This window comes from Ambystoma mexicanum, chromosome 2p (assembly GCF_040938575.1).
Source record: "Ambystoma mexicanum isolate Mex_15411 chromosome 2p, UKY_AmexF1_1, whole genome shotgun sequence".
Lineage (NCBI taxonomy): Eukaryota > Metazoa > Chordata > Amphibia > Caudata > Ambystomatidae > Ambystoma > Ambystoma mexicanum.
The window spans coordinates 1,338,338,337-1,338,358,245 of NC_090923.1; the positions used below are offsets into that span (position 1 = coordinate 1,338,338,337).

General features: G+C 47.6%; 1 protein-coding gene across 2 annotated transcripts in view; it reads right to left on the reverse strand.

Annotated features, from left to right (window-relative positions):
- Positions 1-19,909, reverse strand: part of PRPSAP2 (phosphoribosyl pyrophosphate synthetase associated protein 2) — a 746,926-nt gene that overhangs the window by 72,526 nt on the left and 654,491 nt on the right. For both annotated transcript variants that reach the window (XM_069645686.1, XM_069645687.1), the window contains exon 10: positions 13,883-14,029. In XM_069645686.1, the coding sequence (XP_069501787.1) occupies positions 13,883-14,029 (147 nt within the window). The remainder of the gene's footprint in view (positions 1-13,882; positions 14,030-19,909) is intronic.

Sequence of the window (19,909 nt, forward strand, 5' to 3'; positions counted from 1 at the left end):
CATCATCGAGGCTCTGAACACCTCCCACTTTCTAGGGTAATCATGCTTTGAAGGGCAGGTGATAACCCCTGTATCGGTCAACGACAAGGAAGAGGGAGATCGGCGGCGACTCTTCTTCGATTTTTTCGAAGAAGAATAGGACGATTTTCTAGACCGACTCTTCGATGTAGATTTCTTCGATTTGTGTTGTGATTTACTATTCGACTCACCCGAGTCTTTCTTTTTCCTCGAAGAAGACTTCAAGGATTCCTCCCACACCGCCAATTTACCTCTCCGTTCCTTGAGAGCTTTGTTGGTCATTGCCTGACAGGAACCGCACTCGTCTACCCGATGGACCGGACCCAAACACCGAAGGCAATTTCGATGGGGTCAGTGATAGACATCTTCTTTCCACACTTCTGACATTTTTTTTTTAAACCAGATTTGGGCGTGGAAGAATTTCAAAGAGGAAGACATTGTTCGAAGAACTGAAGTGCCGTTTTTCGTACCACGAAGCGAAAGCTGTCGGAAAAACGGAACTGAAGCCAAAGGGCGGGGCTTGAGCAATTTATACTGCAGATTATGTCGACGCTCGTCAGCAGCCCTCGAGGGACATCGACGCAGTGATCTCAAACACAGCGCCCTCTTGTGTGAATTTGTTTTTCCAAAGCAGCAAAGCTCAAGACACGAATATATCTAAGATGAGGAATACGTGGGAGGACACAATCCATTAGAAATGGAGTTACAGTTAAGAAACTACTCCTTTCTCCAGCAATGGATCTTTCATGGATTCACATGCTGTGAATAGATTACACATAGCAGTATGATCAACCATTGGCGGTGCAGAACAAGCGAACCAACCCCATGCCCCCAGACCATAACCACGAACACAAGGAATAACATCCAACAACATTCCTGATAACAGAACCAGCAAGTGATAGAGTAAAACAAAAACCCCGGAAGCTTCTGGGCTTACCTTATTGAAACAGGCATTGGAGGACCGCCCGTCCCACCAGCACATCTTCCACATGTTGCTGTCCCAGACAGTAGTGTCTGGTGAAGGTATGCGGCACCGCCCAAGAAGCTGCCAGGCAAATGTCACCGAGCGGTATTCCAAGCCAGAGTGCCACCGCCGATGCCGTGGCCCTCGTACAATGGGCCTTAGGAGTGCCCCTCAAGGGCTTGCAAGCCTTCCCGCGTCAAAATGAAATTGTGGATGAGACCCAATGGGAAAGTCCTTGCTTGGAAATGTATTGTCCCTTGCTGGAGGGACCAAAAGCCACAAACCGCTGTTCCGACTTCATGAAGTCCTGAGTACGGGCCAGATAAAACTTCAGCGCCCTCTTGATGTCCAGGGAATGCAGGGCTCTTTACGCCGGCGTGGGCGCCTTAGCGAAGAATGAGGGCAAGGCAATCATAGCGTGTTTGTGATACGCCAAAGGAACTCGGTATAAAGTGCGGATTAGTAAACAGGACAAACTTGTCTCTAATGAATCGCAGATACGGCAGGTCAATGACCAGCGCCTGAAGCACTGAAATCCTTCTGGCAGATGTGATTGCAACCAGAAATGCAACTTTCCACGAGAGGAACTTCAAGGACGCCATCGACATGGGCTAAAACAGCGGTTTCATGAGAGCAGATAGAACCACATTGAGACTCCATACCGGAGCAAACCTTTTCTCTGGGGGAAAATGTCAGAAAAAGTCCTTTAAGAAAGTGCTTAACCAGTCTGTCACTAAACAGAGCAGAAGCATGGCGCTGTCTGGTGAATCTGGAAATGGCCGCCAAATGTACTTTGAAGACAACGCCAGGCCCCCCTGCTCCAGATGCAGCAGGTAAGGAAGAACCTGGGCCGGAGAAACCTCCAAAGGCTGCATGTCCGGTTGCTGCTCACACCAGGCACAGAATATCGCCCATTTTCTACTGTAAAAGACATTGGTGGAAGGCGCCCTTGCCGCCTCCAGGATGCTACGACACACCTGTGAGATACCTAGATGACTGAACTCAGAGTGGTCAGGAGCGACGCAGCGAGGCTGAGAGATGCCGTATCGTGATGCCACACTCCCCTCGTCCTGCAACAGGAGATCCTGCTCTGCTACCAGACGAAGCAGCTCTTCGATTGCGAGATGAAGGAGATCTAAGAACCACGTCTGCCTGGCCAGAATGGGGCGACCAAGATAATTTTCCACGGGTACTTGCGCACCAACTGGATTGTCCTCCGAATCAGCGGAAACGAAGGGAACACATACCCGAAAAAGCCCGTCCACTGGAACGCATCGCCTTTTGACTCTGGATGGGCCACTCTGCTGGCAAACTATGGGCACTGCTTGTTCTCTGGCGTGGCAAACAAGTCGAGAGGGGGAAACCCCCACTTCTGGAAGATCCTCGTCATCTGCTCTTCCTCCAGCTTCCACTCGTGCAACTGCTCCTCGTCTCTGCTGAGAGCATCTGCCTGAACATTCTGGGTCCCCAGCAGATGGTAAACCGTAATGTGAATTCCCTGTGCAATGGCCCAATGCCACACCTCCTGAGCCTCTCTGGACAGGAGCTGAGAATGCATGCCTCCCCGCGTCCTCAAATAGAACATTTTGGTGGTATTGTCCGTCAACACGCGAACTACTGCACCTTGGATGTGAGGTAGAAAGGATTTCAGGGCCCAATGCACCGCTCTAAACTCGAGGACATTGATGTGCAATAACGCCTCCTCGCGGGACCACAGGCCTTGGATCTGTGACTGGTCGAGGTGCGCCCCCCCCAACCCACCTGGGAAGCGTCCGTCACTATCGTGAACTGAAAGTCTCGCTCCAGCAGGGGCATGCCCCGCACATGATTGTCTGTGCAAGCCCACCATCACAGGGCTTCCACCAGCCCCCGGGAGATGACCACCTTGTCTGACCATAACCCCCAGACTCTGCAACCACATGTCGGCGAGAAATTCCTGCACCGGCCGTATAAACGGGCGACAATTCAGAATAAGCGGAATGCAGGACACCATGGAACCTAGCAGCTACATGCAACTGCGGACCGAGACCAAAGTTCCTCTGCCCCATTCGGCCGCCTGGACTGCAACTTCACCACTCTTTCGTCCAAAGGCTTCACCAGATTTTCCTATGTGAGAAACTGAGCACCGAGAAAAACCAACTCCCTGGATGGCATCAGATAGGATTTTGCGAAGTTGACGGGGAACCCCAGCTGTTGCAGCAGGCTCATGGACGCCTGGAGAGACTCCAACGCCCTTTCCGGCGACAACCTCCATACCAACCAGTCGTCCAGATACAGGTACACATGTATTTGTATTTATTAGGTTTATATAACGCTTTACGCCAAAGCGCTTTACAATACAACAACAAGAATATATATTTAACAAGAAGCATTAAGTTACAAAGACATGAAACAAACCATCAAAAACATTATGTAGATCAATTGACCAGTTCTAAAGGAGGAATAGATAAGAGGAAGAAGAAAGTGAAGTAGAAAGGGAGGTCAGAGCGGGGGAAGAATACAGAGATAACAGGAGATGGGATGGAGGTATGAGAAAGAAAGGGAAGAAGAGGGGAAGTAGGATGAAAGAGGAAATTATGTCCCCCCTGTGGAGGAAGGCAGCCACTGGAGCGGGGCACTTTGTGAACGTCCTGGGAGCCGACGTCAGCCCAAACGGGAAGAAACGGAACTAGTAATGATCGTCCCCGACCATAAAGCGCAGGAACTTGCAATGGTTTGGCTGCATCGGAATGTGAAAGTAAGCATCCTCCAAATCCAATGACGCCAGGAATTCTCCCAGCTGCACTGACCGTATTACATCTGCAGCGTAAGCATCTTGAACTTCAGGCGTTGCAGATTCTTGTTCAACGGCCGAAGAGCTAGAATAGGCATCCACTTTCCATTGAGCTTTTTGATGACAAAATACTGGGTGTGCCGTTCTGACACCGGGACTGGTTCCATTGCCCCTTTCGCCAACATCAGTTCCACCTCCTGCCGCAAGACTGGTAGATGCGGCTGCACCACTTGCACAGGTGGAATTGGGAGTTGAGGATGCCAAACTCAAACAAGTGGCCGAGACGTACCGTATCCAGCGCCCCGTAGTAATAAGACTCCACTCGTCGATGTGTCGCGACACTCTGCCTCCAAGGTGACTACCCACATGGCAGTCCTTGCTGAGACTTAGACTGCCATCCCTAAGCGGCAGGACCCTTCTTACGTTGTGCCTCATAATCCCCGCTGTTCTGCGCAGACTGGAATGAGCGCCAGAAGCATTGGGAAGGGTAACTGGAGCAACTGTAACCTCTGTCGCAAACCTGGCATTACCAGAGGCCCCTCGAAATGCTCGAAAGGGGAGAAAAGAAGAGCCCAGTTGCAAAGCCCCCAGGGACTTCGCCGTCTCAGAATCTTCCTTCATCCCCTTTAGCGCCTTGTCGATTTTGTCGCATAAGAGCTGCTCACCCTCACAGGGCATGTCCACTACTTTATGCTGGATCTATGGACAAAAGTCAGTGCAGCATAGCCACACCTGCCTCCGGAGCACAACACCATTATTTATTTGTTTGAAGCCCAACTCTGTCAAGTCCACTGCAATGTTAATGCTGTGGTTGGAGGCCTCCACTCCCTCTCAAACCAGCAGCATAGCCTCCTTGCGTTTTTGCTCCGAGAAATGATCTAAGAGCGGGGCCAACCGGTGCCACATCTCCCTGTCATACTGGGCCATAATGGCCAAGGAATTAGCAGATTTCACCATTGTGCACACACCGTGAGTACTTTCTTCCCGAATGCATCCTGCTTTCTGGCCTCACTGTCGGGGGCGTAACACTTGCGCTGGCTCCTTGCCTTCCGACTAGCCGCCGCCGAAACCACTGACTCTGGCGTGGGCTGAGACATGAGGCACTTGGGGGTCGATTCTGGAGCCTTAAACTTCTTATCCAGACACCACTTCACGGCTGGTTCCGAAAAAAGGGTGGCGCATTGTGCGCAGGCCCTCCTGCCACACATGGTCCAATATGGGAACCGAGAAGACTGCCTTCCTTGCTTGCCCATGTGATCGAAGAAAAACAGTCCTTTCGTTCTTCCTCAGGAGGAAGGCCACATTTTTGGCATGTCTTCACCATCACAGCGTGAAACGCCTCAACATCATCCGGCTGATCCGGGCTACTAGGCGGTTCCACCTCACGGTCTGTATCCCAAGTGTCGTCTCTCCTGGGCGACGAGGACACCGTCAACAGCGTGGCACGAGGCACGCTCTCCGGATCTGAATCGGCTCGCTCCCCTTCCTCTGGATGACTTTTGGGAAGGCCCAATCCCACCGGCAAAGGCAATGGCAGCCGCACCGGAGGTAAATTCCTGGGGAGACTTGGTCGAGGGGCCTCTACAGACACACTACGCACCACTGGAGCCACCGGGCCCGGAGTCGCTGGAAGTCTTGCATCCAATTGTTCCAACGACGACTGGAGTGTACTCAAAACCTGCATGGACAGCAGAGAGTGCGGGTTCACCAACGGGTACAGTGGGCTTCAGCCCCAACCCCACTAGACGTAGACGGACCTGCCTCCTACAGACCCAGCGCTGATGGATCGAAACCTGGTTCATGTTCCTCCTCCAGACCAGAGGACACAGAATATGGAGCAGGATCCTGTTGAAGAATGTCTACCGTGAGCAACGGCCCGAAGCCGGCACCAGACTGCCACGGATCCCCCGTCGGGAACAAACCACCATCCTTCTCCAGCGGAGCCGTCGACAGCAACTGCAGCCCACCGACAGTCACGGCCGTAGACTGAGCAAACAACACCACCGTCGAAGGCGGAAGTGAGGACTGTACCACAACTGTCGGTGACGGAACCTCCATCGACGACCTCGTCGTCGGTTCTAAGGCCTCCACAGGTCTGGCCTTCTCCGACGAAGCGGACCGCTTGGATGAATCGCCAGAACGGTTTTTCGACGAGTCCCGGCTGGAAGATGACCTATGACGTTCCTTAGACAAGTGCTTCGAGGAGGAAGACTCCCGCGCCTTCGACTTCTCTCTCTCCACCGACGCAGACTTCAGCCCGGACTTCTTGGGCCTAGCACTCGACACCTTGGACTTGTCCGGTCTCGCCGACTTGGACAGCAAAGAGCCACTCACCCCCTTTAGAATGATGCGACCTGGATCCAGAGGAACTGGCACCTTTCCCCACCTCCGACGTGGGCACCTCTGTGCGCTGCTTCTTGTTGGGGGGTTCCGCGGACCCCGCCCTTCGCTGCGTAGATGACACCTTCACCGTCGGAGCTGAAGACCTGATCCCCGGGACAAAAACTCCAAACCCGGGTAAGTGCCCTTGTTGAGTGAACAAATCAGCTGGTGGATGCGGCCCTTCAGTGTTTTCTGAGAAAATCCACAACGGATCTTACAGGCGTCCGCAGAATGATTGGGGTACAGAAAATCTGCATGGCTGTCCCCCTCGACGACCTTCTTTAGGCCGCAGGTTGCACAAGGCCTACAAAGTGTTTTTTTCTGGGCCACAGATGACTTTATCGCCGAAATACCAAAAGCATGTGTAGAACACAAAGAGTAAACACGAGGTGATCCCAACAGTTTGGAGACGGTTGAAATCTGAAGGGAAGCGGCGGGCGGGGCTATTTATACCAGATGTCCTATTGGTGTAGCCTAATGCACGCAAAAAGACGTCGATAGGACACCAAGGTGTCAGTTTTCTTACGAAAACGCTAGGTTAAAGTTATCGAGGTTTCCCAGCCTGACGATGGGAAATATTCACAGCATGTGAATCCATGAAAGATCCAATGCTGGAGAAAGGCGTGTCCTTCAATAGGTTCTCTTTTGTCCACCGCTGCAGTGCTGAAACGAGGGGATGTAAAACAACCACTAGATCGTCCAATAGACCGCTTGCAACCATTGTTTTGACAACCACTATTGCATACGACTCATGCACAAACGGGCATGTGGCACAAGGTAAATACAGGCAGCCATCATCCCTAGAAGACGCATGTCCATTTGCACGTTAACATGACAACCTGCTACATACTGTGTGATTTGAAACAGCATGTTTTGGACCCTCTTGTTGGAGGGCACGGCTGGTGAATCTTGTGTTCGAATTAGCGCCCCCTAAAAATTGTTTTACCTGACTCGGCACAAGACTGGATTGTTTCTCATTGATTGAGAGGCCAAACTGAAAAAGTGGTTTGATTGCCTGCTGAGTGTTTTGAAGGCACATTTGAGGAGTGTCCCCTGTTAGCCAGTCGTGTAGGTAAGGGGACACTGGAATCGACTGGCGGCGCAGGTGCGCTGGAACTACTGCAAGTACTTTCGTAAACACTCTTGACGCTGAGGTTATGCCGAAAGGGTAACACCTTGAATTGTTAGTGTGATTTTCCCACTTTCAACCTTAGGTATTTTCTGCGCGCTGGCATCATTGAAATATGAAAGTATGCATCTTTCATGTCCAATGTTACAGACACGGCACATGTTAGATTTATTTTTGGGACAAGGAAGTATATTGAATAAATACCTTTGTTTACCTCTAGAAGTGGAACCAGCTCTATTGCTCCCTTCTCTAGTAGTGTTTGTATTTCTTCTTGTAAAATGAGCCGATGGTCTTGAGACATTCTCCTACATCTTGAAGGATGATGGCAAGGTCTTTCATTAAATTCTATTGAATATCCCGTGGCCACTTAACACCCACTGGTCCGATGTAGTGCCCTCCAATACGTGGGCAACAACAGTTATGCAACCCCCTACCAGGGAAGCATGGGAGGGGACCTGAACTGAAATGTCATTTGTTGTAGGGCAGCAGAGCCTCTAGAGGCCGCAGTTCTGCCCCAACCTTTACATCGTTTAAAACCCCTTTGTTGGCTGGTTTGAGAACAGGAAGATTGTACTTGAGGAATGTACCACGAGGATAAAGTGGACCCAAAACCAGACTGAGGCTCTTGTGAACGCTTGGACCCGAAATGAATGCCAGGTATTGAAGCTCCCCCGGTGAATAAAGAGTTTGTTGGATATTTGTCCTAGTGTTTAACATGTTTCATTTTCTATCTTTGCGGTCTCCAAGCGTCATCTACATCCTTTCCAAAGAAGACAGTGTCTTCTATGTGCGGGCCTGTTTTAGTGTTGCCGGAGTTTTGGGTTTAAATACTGAATTACGAAGCCATGAATGGCGTTTGAGTAAGATGCCCTCAGCTAGGATTCTGTCAGAGGTGTCCGCTGAATCGAGGATATTTTTGAGCATATGTTGTGCCATCTGCTTCCCTTCATTAGTAATTTCAAGTAAATAGTGTTAGGGAGTTTTGCATAAGTTTACCAAAAGTAGGGCGTTAGAAGACTCACACTTTGGGCATAGTGCTCCAACTCTAAAGGACCGAACCACACAACTACATTGGTAGCAATGGCTGAGCAGCCAGGCTTATTTTAGGAGGACAAAAGGGCTGTTGGGAGGAAATTAAGAGTATACACATAGGCCAAAGAAACACTCACACTAAAAGTTACATAAAAATAACCGTTTATTCTTTATATAAACTAAGCTAAGTACTATAACACACAATGAATAATTTAGAAAAACCAATGCAATATTCACAGTAAGTTAAACACTTTTCTAATACTTTGAGAATAGCAGTATGTAATTCAAAAGGTAAGTAAAATACTTTTGTAATAACTCTACCAGGTAAAAATGAATGGAACACAACTAGCATAAAGCAGGTAAATACATGTTCACCCTTGTAATACTTTTCTCAGTGGCTTAACACCGTAGAAGTCCATCCCTATCTGGTTATGAGAGTCTCAGTCAGATTGGAGGGCAAAATAGCCAAGGCACCAGCTGAAGACAGTCAGTAGTTCCAGAGGAGAATTCTGTAACAAGTGAGAAAAGCTTTTCTGTCGTAAAATGGGTTCAGGGACTTCAGAAAAGGCTCCCCGAAAGTCACACAGGCGTAAGGCCTGGGCAAACGTGTATGGGCAAACTCCCAAACACATGAATTAGCAATCCAGCCACACAGGAGCGCCAAAACAACTCTAGATAAGTTCTACCACGAGTTTCACAATACCTTAAACCTGAAGAAGAGGATGCAGCATGATGCGCCGCAATTCAGCAGCTGACCCGGTCACTGGATTCTTGGTTAGGCAGACGAAAGAAGGGACACCGGAATAGATCTTGCAGCAGCAATCGAGTGAAAAGGCTCCAGGCAAAGGATGCTTTGTGGATCTGTGGATTTGGTGCCCTTTTCAAAGCACCATTGAAGAACGTTGACCACCCGATCGATTCAGGACAGCCAGCCTCCCAGTTGGAACTGGTTCCAGGCAGGCACAGCAGAAGACAAAGAACAGAGTTTCGGAGTCCTGAGCCGTTTCCTGTCCTCACAGACACACTGGTGCCTTGGCAGGCTTCACAAAGGGATCCTGCCCAAGACAAGTCAGACCAAGACCTCCCCAACCCTGCACAGCAGAAGGAACAAGAAAGGACAAGCCATCTTGAATTGGCGAAAAAAGAACACAGTCACCATTTCAGGTCAATAGTGACCCTTCTGTGCACTAACGTGCACTACCGTGGCTGGGAGTATAAATTGCACAAAAGTAGGTAGGATGAAACCACTGCCACCAGCCATTCAGATTAGCGTGTCACTAACCAAAATGTTACAGGAGCAGTAATTCAGCCCCACAGCACTCCACATAACGTGGTGTGCTGATCTCACAATAGAAAAAGATAGGAAGGATAAAAATCTCCCTGCCCTTGGGAGCATGTGTTCCCAAAGGAAAATAACAGAAAATAAAAAGGGAAGCCCAAAGGGCTTCCAGCAACACTGCACAGAGTGCTGTGTGCTGCAAAAGTCAAAAACAGATGCTACAAAATTTGGAGGAAAGCAGAACTCCAAGAAAAAGGTATGCAAAGAAATATAAAAGGATCCCAAAGATAGGGTAAAAGAATGAGCAAGTGTGGAAAAAAGGTTCCCATTAAGGAGAACTGAAGAAAATCCAGTAGTCTAGCAAAATGTGCTAGTGGACTCACATGTGAAGGGGATTTCACATAAGAATGAAAATCTACCCAACTGGGATTTAACTGGAAAATATGACTCATTTAAGTAGAGTCATTTGCTCAGGAATGCATAGATTGGTCAAGTGTAGGGTTTCTTGCTGCAGTTAGCAATTTTGCAGGTTTCAGACAACACATGCTCCTTGCCATTGCATCTTTAGTTTTGCATCAACATGCAATTCCTGGCAAGAAATAAACAAAGCACTCTGCAAATAGAGGACTGCATGCACTTTTTTTTAACAGTTACTGAGTGGCAGCGGGTCACCAATTTTCTTTTTGAATGTTGGAGAATAAGGTGATGGTTGGTTCAGCTCGAGTTGGGCTTTTCTTTTCCCAACTGCCCTTAAGCACTCCCTTGTGCACCCTCTGCTCAAGAAACCCTCTGCTGATCCCTCCATTCCGTCAAACTAGCGCCCTATCTCCATCACTCCGTTCTTGAGAAAACTCCTGGAGAAGTTGGCCATCACACTCAGCTGACCCACGCCCACACTGAATCTATTGGATACTTCCATGACCATCAGCCTGGCCTTAGAGGATCCAGAGGCATGGAAACTGATCTTCTGAACACCCGTGAAGACCTGCTCTCAAATCCTGACACTAACACTCCCTCTGTCCTCAATCACCTTGACCTCTCCTCTACCTATGACACGGTTAACAACATCCTGATTGCACATCTGCGGGACACCCTGGGAATCACAGGTCAGCCTCTGGCGTGGTTAATCTCCTTTCACTCCGACCGCATATCCCAGGTGGAACTTGGAGCGTTTAACTCGACTATTGCTCTCTTAACCTGTGGCGTTACCCAGGGATCTAACCTCTCCCCCTGGTTCTTCAATGTCTATATGTCTGCCTTGGCACGTGTGATTTACACTTCCACCTCTAACTTCCATTGCTATGCGGCTGACACGCAACTATCTTTCAGGCTACCCTCAGCTGCCGCCTCCTCCTCGCTTATATCCGACTGTCCGCTATTCAGTCATGGTGTGCTGCAAACGACCTCTGCCTCAACGCCAGTAAGACTGAGATCGTTCGCATTGGCACCCTTGCTCCCGCTTTCCACTTTCACTGTGGCCGGCCTCCCTTGGCCCTGTGTCAGCACCCACCAGCGAGGCAAAAAAACCTTGGGGTCATCTTCGACTCCACTCTCTCCTTCTCCTCTCACATCTCTGACATCTCAAAAAAGTCTAACCATCAGCTACACCTCCTCAGAGGTGCTACACCTCCTCAGAGGTACTCTACCTTTTCTCACTTTCCCCCAGTGGCTCATTGTCTCTATAGCCTTGGTTCTCTCTAGGCTGGACTATTGCAACAACCTCTTCCTCAACCTCCTTTCTTCGGCCCTACACCCTCTGCAATACATCCAGAACAGAACCGCAAGACTTATCCTTGGACTCAATCCCATGGACCGCATCTCTCCAGTGCTGAAATCCCTTCACTGTCTCCTAGTGGCTTCAAGGATCAAGTTCAAGACCCTCTGCATTGTCCACAAAGCTTTCTGGGGCCTGGGACTTACTTGCAACGGTGCCTACCTAAATTCTGTCCCTCACCAGCCCTCCGCTCATCTACTTCCAACCTTCTGCGAGTGCGCCGGTTCTCCAGGCAGAGGTTTGGAGGGAGATCCTTCTCCTCAGCAGGTGCCTCCCTCTGGAACAGCCTCCCTGCCGCCCTCTGTCTTGAGCCTAAGTTCTGGAAACTCAAGACGTTCCTCTTCTCTTCCTTCGCTCTCCCTCTACCCTGCTAAACACTAGCTCTCTTCTCTCTCCATCTCTCCCTCCTCCTCTTTACAGCTTGATAACTGGCAGCCTGGTGTACCTCACAGTTTCTGTTATGCCTGTTCTCCCACATTCCCCGGCACCCATACGTTCCCCACCAGGTTCCTTCCCCGCTCCCGCTCACGTCCTGCCCAGATCCTCCTTGAATCATAATACCTGCCTCCCAGCAGCGCAATGTTTCGGTCACGCTCCTTTCCTCCAGAAGGCTCGCGGGAGGACGAGGAAGGCGGCGTCCGAAGTCCTGGCAACTCTGGTCACGCTGGCGCTGGGGGACAACAGGTTTCACTGTTCACGGCCGAGGCAGACCACCGCCCTCACTGGTTGGGGCTTCCCGGTCACGTGATTGCACGCAACATCGCGACGTTGCAGATGCGCTCACGTGACCCATCAAGGAAGTAATCAGTATAAAAAGCTACCGGCAACGAAAGATCACGCTTCTCAGCTGTTTCTGATGGTGAGTGGCGTTACGTACTCTTGGTGTCTTTTTGCCGGATTCTGAACCTTGCTAACGGACTTGGGATTTGTTTTGGCTTACCCCTTTGGATTTGGCGTACTGGAACTCCTGCTTTTCTGGTTTTTGGACTACTGCCTTGTATAATGGACTGCTTTGGATTATCCCTTGGCTATTGAAACTCTGCACTTTTCAAGTGGGAAGCTATCACCTCTTCCCTTTTCAACCAGGTGCAATCAACATCAAAGAACTACCACAGGTACTGGGTAATACCCGTTCATCTTGCTGCTGTTGGACTCCGTTTCCTGACATCCACCCTAGGGAGGGACAGCACAAGATTTGCTTTCCTTACTGCAGCTTTTCAGGCTATTCTGGTAGGTGTCATTACATTCCTAGTATTAGAGAGTTGTTACAGACATAGTTGTGAAGTATTCATACTCGTTTGCCTGTTCCTTTGCAGCTGCCTGGTTGCCCGAGTTACCAGAGTTCCTGCTTTCTGCACCTGTGGCCCAATAACTGGCCAGGGGGGTGGTATTTGACTTCTCTCTGGCTGGTGCTTGGGGACAGAGGTATACATAGTCATCGCGGAGCCTGATCTGACAGATACTTGACAGTTGCACAGGTCTCAGGCACACCCGCCAGTCCTCTCTCGCACTTGCCTCAGGGTCCTACAGCCACCGACCATCAAGGCAATTAGAAATAACCAGAGAGAGTGGCTCTCTCTGCACTTACCCCAGTCTCCACCGACTGGGTGCACTTGGACGTCCCCCTCCCCGTTATCCTCGATGCAATTGCGCGATCCAAATGCACATGCCTGAAGATCGTCTGTCTGTTCTCCCCGTCTTCTCTCCTTAATTGCTCTTGTAAAACTGTAGCATCGCTGTCAGGTCTATTTGCTGTGCCTCAACTGTTAAATGTAGTTTACGCACTTACTCTGCCTGTGCAGACTATTATCTCAGAATATCAAGGGCTCTGAGCGACTGTTTTTCCCCTTGTTCCCACCCTCCTTGAGTGCTTTTAAACACTTTCCTGTGTATAGGCGCTATATAAATAAACAATACAATACAAAGGCAGATTCAAACATTTGGCTCTAACCAGGACCGAGCCAGCCCAGGCTACCCCATCTCTATTTTAGACATACATACCTTGTGGTTTGCCGGATGAAGGAAAGGCTCCAAAAGCAAAATGGCAGAAACAAGGATTTAAGAAAATACATTAGTAGCCCAACGTCTACAATAAAGTTACACCAGGCTAATGTGGTAACTCGGCTTGCACACCAGTTGGAGACAAAACTAAATTACAGCTGCCACGAGCCTACTCGCAAAAACCAAAGTAGGGTTCTCAAGTCACCCAGCAGCAAATGGGGAGCTTTAAAAGCACTCCTGTCCAAGGAGCTTCATGGGCTAACATGGGACCGTATAACTCAGTCTAGTTGCAGGGGGACTTCAGTAGAAGGAATCCAAACAAAACAAGGAAAAAAGGTTAAAGCATCCCTTTAAAGGACCAGCAGAAACCCCAAAAAACATTGTGCCACCTTCCCCCTAATTTGCTGTGATGTAGCCTTGCGTGTAATGCAGTCACAGTTTTAAATGAATGCCCACAATTGTATATCATGGAATGGAACATTCTGGCAAATCATCCCCTCATGATTTACTCTAATGTAACAGAGTCCTACCTCATCAATCGCAGACTCCTCTATTAACCTTGGAGCATCAGAGGAAAGTATTCCATGGGTTGCCATGACAAAGATCTTATAGGCTCCTCTTTCCTTAAGCGTATCAGCCGCAGCAAGAAAACTGGCAACATCATCAATGATATCATCCTGTAAATGCAGAAAACGGCACAAACCCGAAAATCAGAACTGTGTTCAGCCTGGACATGACCAGGTTACTTGAAAGTCAACAAATCAATTCAAACAGCTGTACATCAAATAATCCTGCACTACTGATGTGTCACTATGCTGAATAATGATCAATAAATATTGGCCAAACCAGGGAAGCCCACCAGTTACATTACTGTACAGGTAAACTTGATATCATGTACAAACACCTGTTGTGTGTTTGGACAGCTAAAGCAGAACCCCATTAAAAGCCCCCATATACACCCCCAAAACAGCAGGCATGCAGAACATAGGGCAATTGGCTAACCGTATTACCTCTCCAAGAGATTCTCACAATGAGCAAAGCCACGTATATGTGTGCAGCTTTATATGATCATGGCCTGCACAAAGTTCCCAGTTGTGATCCCAGAGCAGCCATGACTGAACGGGCCAGCTGCATAAACAAAGTGCCTGGAATTCACTGCTAAATACACATCCTGTGTTTTTCATGGGAAGGTGAGAGTGCAGTGGCCGCCCCTGAACTGGAGGTCACCAAATGTTTGAAGAAAGTGAATCTGAAGGTACATTCAGCTCCCCAGAAGGGGGAAATAGGGGTTTCTACACCTTACCACTGCCAATCACTGGGATTTGCACCAAAGTAGCTCGAAGAATGTAGCCAGGACTCAACAGTGCAGTTAGGAAAGTTGATTTGTGTGAAACTCGTAGGATACAACTTAAACAGGAGCACAACCACAATGGGTGCCACTGGTTTCAAATGTTTCCAGTAATAGTCTTTCTGCAGCCATTATCTGTTTCGACTATGCTCAATGGGAGCCCTTCTGTCACACTATTCCTTTCCTGCAAGTCTATGCCCTCAGAATGTTTTACTTACATGTACTTTATGAGGCACTTGAAAAGATCGGCATCCTGGTGAGGATTTAAAGGACCTCCTTTTGGCACTCACAGCAGGTAGGAACAAACCCGGCCTGGTAGCATAGTGTATGAAATCATTCTGGCTTAAGAACCTAATTTACTGACACTATTCCTATTGTTTGTTTACAGTGAAGAGAAACACTTATTAAGAATATTTCAATTGGATACATTGTCTATCTCCTGAAGAAGGGATACTATATCCCGAAACGCGTAGAACTTTTGATTTTACAAATTCATTTTTTAAATTCTTTTTGATTCTGTTCTTGTTTTCCTGAATATTTTTATGGTCGAACTTATTGTATTTTGATTCCTTTGAATTGTCAGTGTAATGTACAATATGAGATGAATATTGTCTATCCATATCAATACAATATAAAACATATGCTTTTTGAATATAAGTCTGAATGTTCATTTCTGAAAACTGATTGCTTTGAAGTCCATATGAGTACATATGACTCCTAACACAGGAGTATCCAAAGCCGAAAGGTACCCCTTAGTCTCCCAGAGAGAGTACCCTCACTCTGTTAGTCATGTAGCTTGGTTGGGGGTGGTTTTGTTGTCTGTGTGAAAGGGTTCCACTGGGTGGATTACATTTTTCCAGACTGGTTCCTTTTTGACACACTCCATTTATCAAAATGGAGGTTGTAGTTGTTTGCACCAAAGATCTGAGTGGTCAACATGACCATCCCTTGTCCCTCTGTCTGTGTGTGAGATGTAAAGGACATCTTTGGTCACTGGGTGTGTCTCGCAGGACTTGGGGCTGTAGTCAGGCTGAAACCAGTTCCGACTAGCAGATGCCTGTCTGGGGTAGTGAGGATTCATTTCTTTGTGTGAGAAACCTTTCCTGGATGCTTGGATGTGCTCGTAGGATGTTCAGCAATTGGCCTTCTTTGGAGAGACAGAGCTTCACCATCAGATTTTTTGGCATGTGAAAGGGGGCTGGTGTAGCGCGTCTGCTGCTTTCAAGGAAAAAGAGGCAGTTTGTGTAAGAGTCTGGATGTGGAGGCAGGGACTTGGCGGTCTGGTCCCGGTACACGTCCTGGTGCGTGCATGTCTGGACAGATGTGGCAAGTGACTATCCATAATTGGATAGCCACTGCCGGTTTGAATGGTGCATATCCTTACCATTGGTGAACCTGGGCGAGCTTCCAGTCGAGATCTTGGATAAAAGGAAGACTCCTGAAGCCATTCCTCAGATCATTGGATCCAAGTAATCTACAAAGAAAAGCAGCCCAATTTCGACCTGAGGACAACCCCTGCAGCTGACCAGCACCAATTCCATTGAAGTATCAGTGAAAGCAGGCCCTTCTTCCTGATCTCAAGAAGACCAGTATCGTTGCTTCAACCCTGATGGCTTGTGGGAACAACCAGCTCGAGGTTGCGTACCTTCAGAAGTGTCCCTGGATCAACCAGTGGACTGATGAGCTCTCCCCTGGGCTACCTAGCTGCAGTCGTCACAAATGCATACTTGGAGCCTTGAAGATCTTCAACTTGTACTACAAGGTCTGTTCCTGCATTTTCAGTCTCCTTGAATCAACGAAAGCTGTGTGGAAGACCTGCTCTTTTGTTCAACCCTGGAAGATCATCTGATCATGGTGACCCCCTGTTGCAATCAGTCTCGGAATCCTAGAGGTCCCCCGAGGTAACCTGCTCCAGAGAAGTCTTCCCCTTGTCTTCGTGTGGGTGTTCACTTGAAAGGTGTCAGGAAACCAACTCCTAAGCACCACCAGCAGCTGAAAAACGAAATCCTGCATCTAAAAGTGACCTCTGCACCTTCCTTGACCAGACCAAACACAGAAGACAGTGTCCCCAACAGATTTCAGACCCTCATCAGTGGTCTCTGGAGTATTCAGAGTCAAGGGAGGTAAGGTATCATACAGATACCTTCACCCGCTGTTCTTCATAGGGTTACATGAGCGTAAAGTCCTGTCCCTAAATCATGCTTTCCTGACTTTGGTGGGTGAAGGCCTGATCACAGATTGCCTCCTAGGCCTATCCTAGTAACTCGGATGGAGTGAGTTTACTTACCTTTTTGACTTTTTTTTATCATAACCACTGACATCGTTCAATCTCTTGGTAAAACTACCTGAAAAGTATAACTTTGGAACTGATGACTCTAGGGCACAAGATCCCAACCATCTTACGGCTGAACTTACTAAGTGTTACGGAAAGTGTTCTGTAGTCGTTCAAAGTGTCTTTTACTGCATTTCATGCTTCTCAGTACTTACCAGTGATACACTGGTTACTGAATCACATGCTTTCTTTCTTCTCGTAAGGGTGAATGCTAATATCTGGTTTATAGTACGTTTGTGATATATTTTACTAGCAGTATTACTTAGTGTGTATTTTAAAGCCTGATGAATAATTGTAAATGTTTGTACTTACTGGTCTTACTGGAATCATTGCCGTTCTGTGTGGACTCACTGTTTCCTTCGACCACTCTCAGCTACGGGACTACGTCTAGCCCCTCGTCTGCCTGAGCTTGATTAGGTTTGGTTACTTTCAGTGACTCTCTAGTCACTAAAATTAGTGGGCCTCCCAAAATTCACCCCAGGGTGGATTTTGGAAATTCATCTTAAAACATAGTATGGCACATTTGCTTTTTGATCGCATACATGATTGGAATACATTGTGCTATAGGTTTAGATTCATTAGGTTCACAAACAAAACAAAATGTCCTCCTCGTCTGGTGTTCAGAAGTTAAACAGTGCTGCCTGTCATTTCAGCACTGCAATTCATGTGTATTCATCTTCTATAAAGGAGTTGGCATGGGGTAAGTCCTTGTGATCTGGTGAGCCCAGGGAGAACTCTTCCCAATCACCACCGCTAAAACGGTCTTGTTGTGATCTTACTAACGTTTATTGGAGTTTCAGAGTTAGTTATGTCTTTCATATGTTTTCTCCTGTACATATATTCTGTACATAGTTAGTTCATGATGGAACGTTTCCCTTTTAAGGTTCTTTGTGGAAATGTTTGTGGTTGGTGTACATGCTGTCAGTTGATAGACACTGGTGAGTCTTGCCCCAGGCGTGTATGTTCCTGAATAAATGATAATTTCTACACATCATTGTCGGGATTCATTAGCACTGATCAACCTCACAACACTGGAAACAAGCTGTCTCTCTCCAGGCTGTGGTGGAGAAAAGCAGACAGTGATTTGGCATGATGGCAGTAACTGCAAAACAGGGAAGGGCAGCAGTGGTTTTCTAATCCTGTGCACTCATAAGAGAAAAAAGATTTTACATGAAGGCAGTAACCGGAATACAAGGAAGGGCAGCGGTTATCTAATGCTGCGCTCTCATAGGAGTAAAACATTGCTGTTCCGAGACCAAGGATCTCCATCCATACACTAAGGTGAGAAGCTGAACTGAGCACACTGTTCAGAAATGTTAGGACTGTGATTATGCCCACCAAGGACAGACCCCGTCACGGTAGAAAAATACACAGGATGGTTAGGAAGGAACCCTATACTAGCCATCCTGTCCTACATCCTGAGTGAATACACCAACCCATCTTGGTAAGTTAGCAGAGCTACACTTCAAAGGGAGAGCTAAGACTCTGCCTAGCAACACGTGACGGAACAAAGCTGGAGGCACTGAACGCAGCTAGTCTGTCTTTTAGTGGCATGCCAAGACGAGGACCCATTTGATTATCGACTGGACTGCAGAGGTGACTCAAAAGCCGCATAAGCAGACAGTTACACATTTTTACAGAAACGATTAAAGGAACAGAATACTGAATCCAAGCCATTTATTCATGCTGATTATCTAACAAAAGACTATTGACATATTTCTCACTCAAATCCAATGCAGACTATGGCAAATATACCAGATCCAGCATTTTTCTTATCCCAACCTGGGGAACTATTAGTGAAATGGAGAGAATGGAAGGAAGACTTCCTGGACTTTGTTTTGGCAGTGTACGGAATACATTACGTAGCAGAAAGGAAGGATGCTCTTCTGTATCACCATCTTGGACATGTCGGACAAGAAGTTTTCACGAGACACACTGAACCACCTCAACCGTCAGAAGCAAGCACGTGAATGTCTATGACACCAGTGTTGCCGAACTGGAAAAACATTATGAAATAGTGGAGAACAAGATTTTAGCAAGATACCATTTAGGCACACGCGAGCAAAGTAGAAGAATCAATAGAAGTGTTTGTTACTGTCCCAAGAGGCCTAGCAGCCAAATGTCAGTTCTGCAAACATTGCTACAATGAGCACACTCGAGATCAGTTTATGATCAAGTGCTCAGACAATAAAATAAGGGAAGAGTTGTGGAAGAAGGACCCTAATCTTGATCGAATAATTGAGATACCTAAACCAGTTGAACATGCTACACTCTGCATTAAAAAACTCAATCAAGAAGGGAACAAAGATTTCTGTGAGAAGGATATTTCTAAGGTCAATGCAGTTACTAATACCAGGATGCAAAATCAGAGTGATGACAAGGGACAAGTTACTCACAAATTGAAAAGCTACAAAGACAGGAAAGGAGAGAATAGCAGAAAAGAAACTAAGAGGTTTGAGCGTCTTGGAGGACAACAACAAAAGAGATGTTTCAGATGCGGGAACATAGCACCTGGCGAATTCTCAAGAATGCATTGCTGTTTATGTAGGGTGCCATTTGTGTGGAGTTAGAGGACATCTTACCAGATGTTGCAGAACGTCTGACAAGTTTGGAAACATTCAGGAGTGTATTGAGTGATTCAGAACAGGAAGGTTTTGGTGATGTGAGCGATATAAATTGTGAATGCTGCGTCAGGTAAGAGGATGAACGAACTTGTCACAGTCAATAGGATTGAAATATTAATGTTAATAAATGGTGGAGCAGACTATAACCTCATTGGGAGAAAAACTTGGATAACAAAGTTCAAGCTATGCGTACCGAAGGTAGCCAAGTTAAAGGCAAATGCTTATGTAGAAAATCCATTACACATTATTGGAG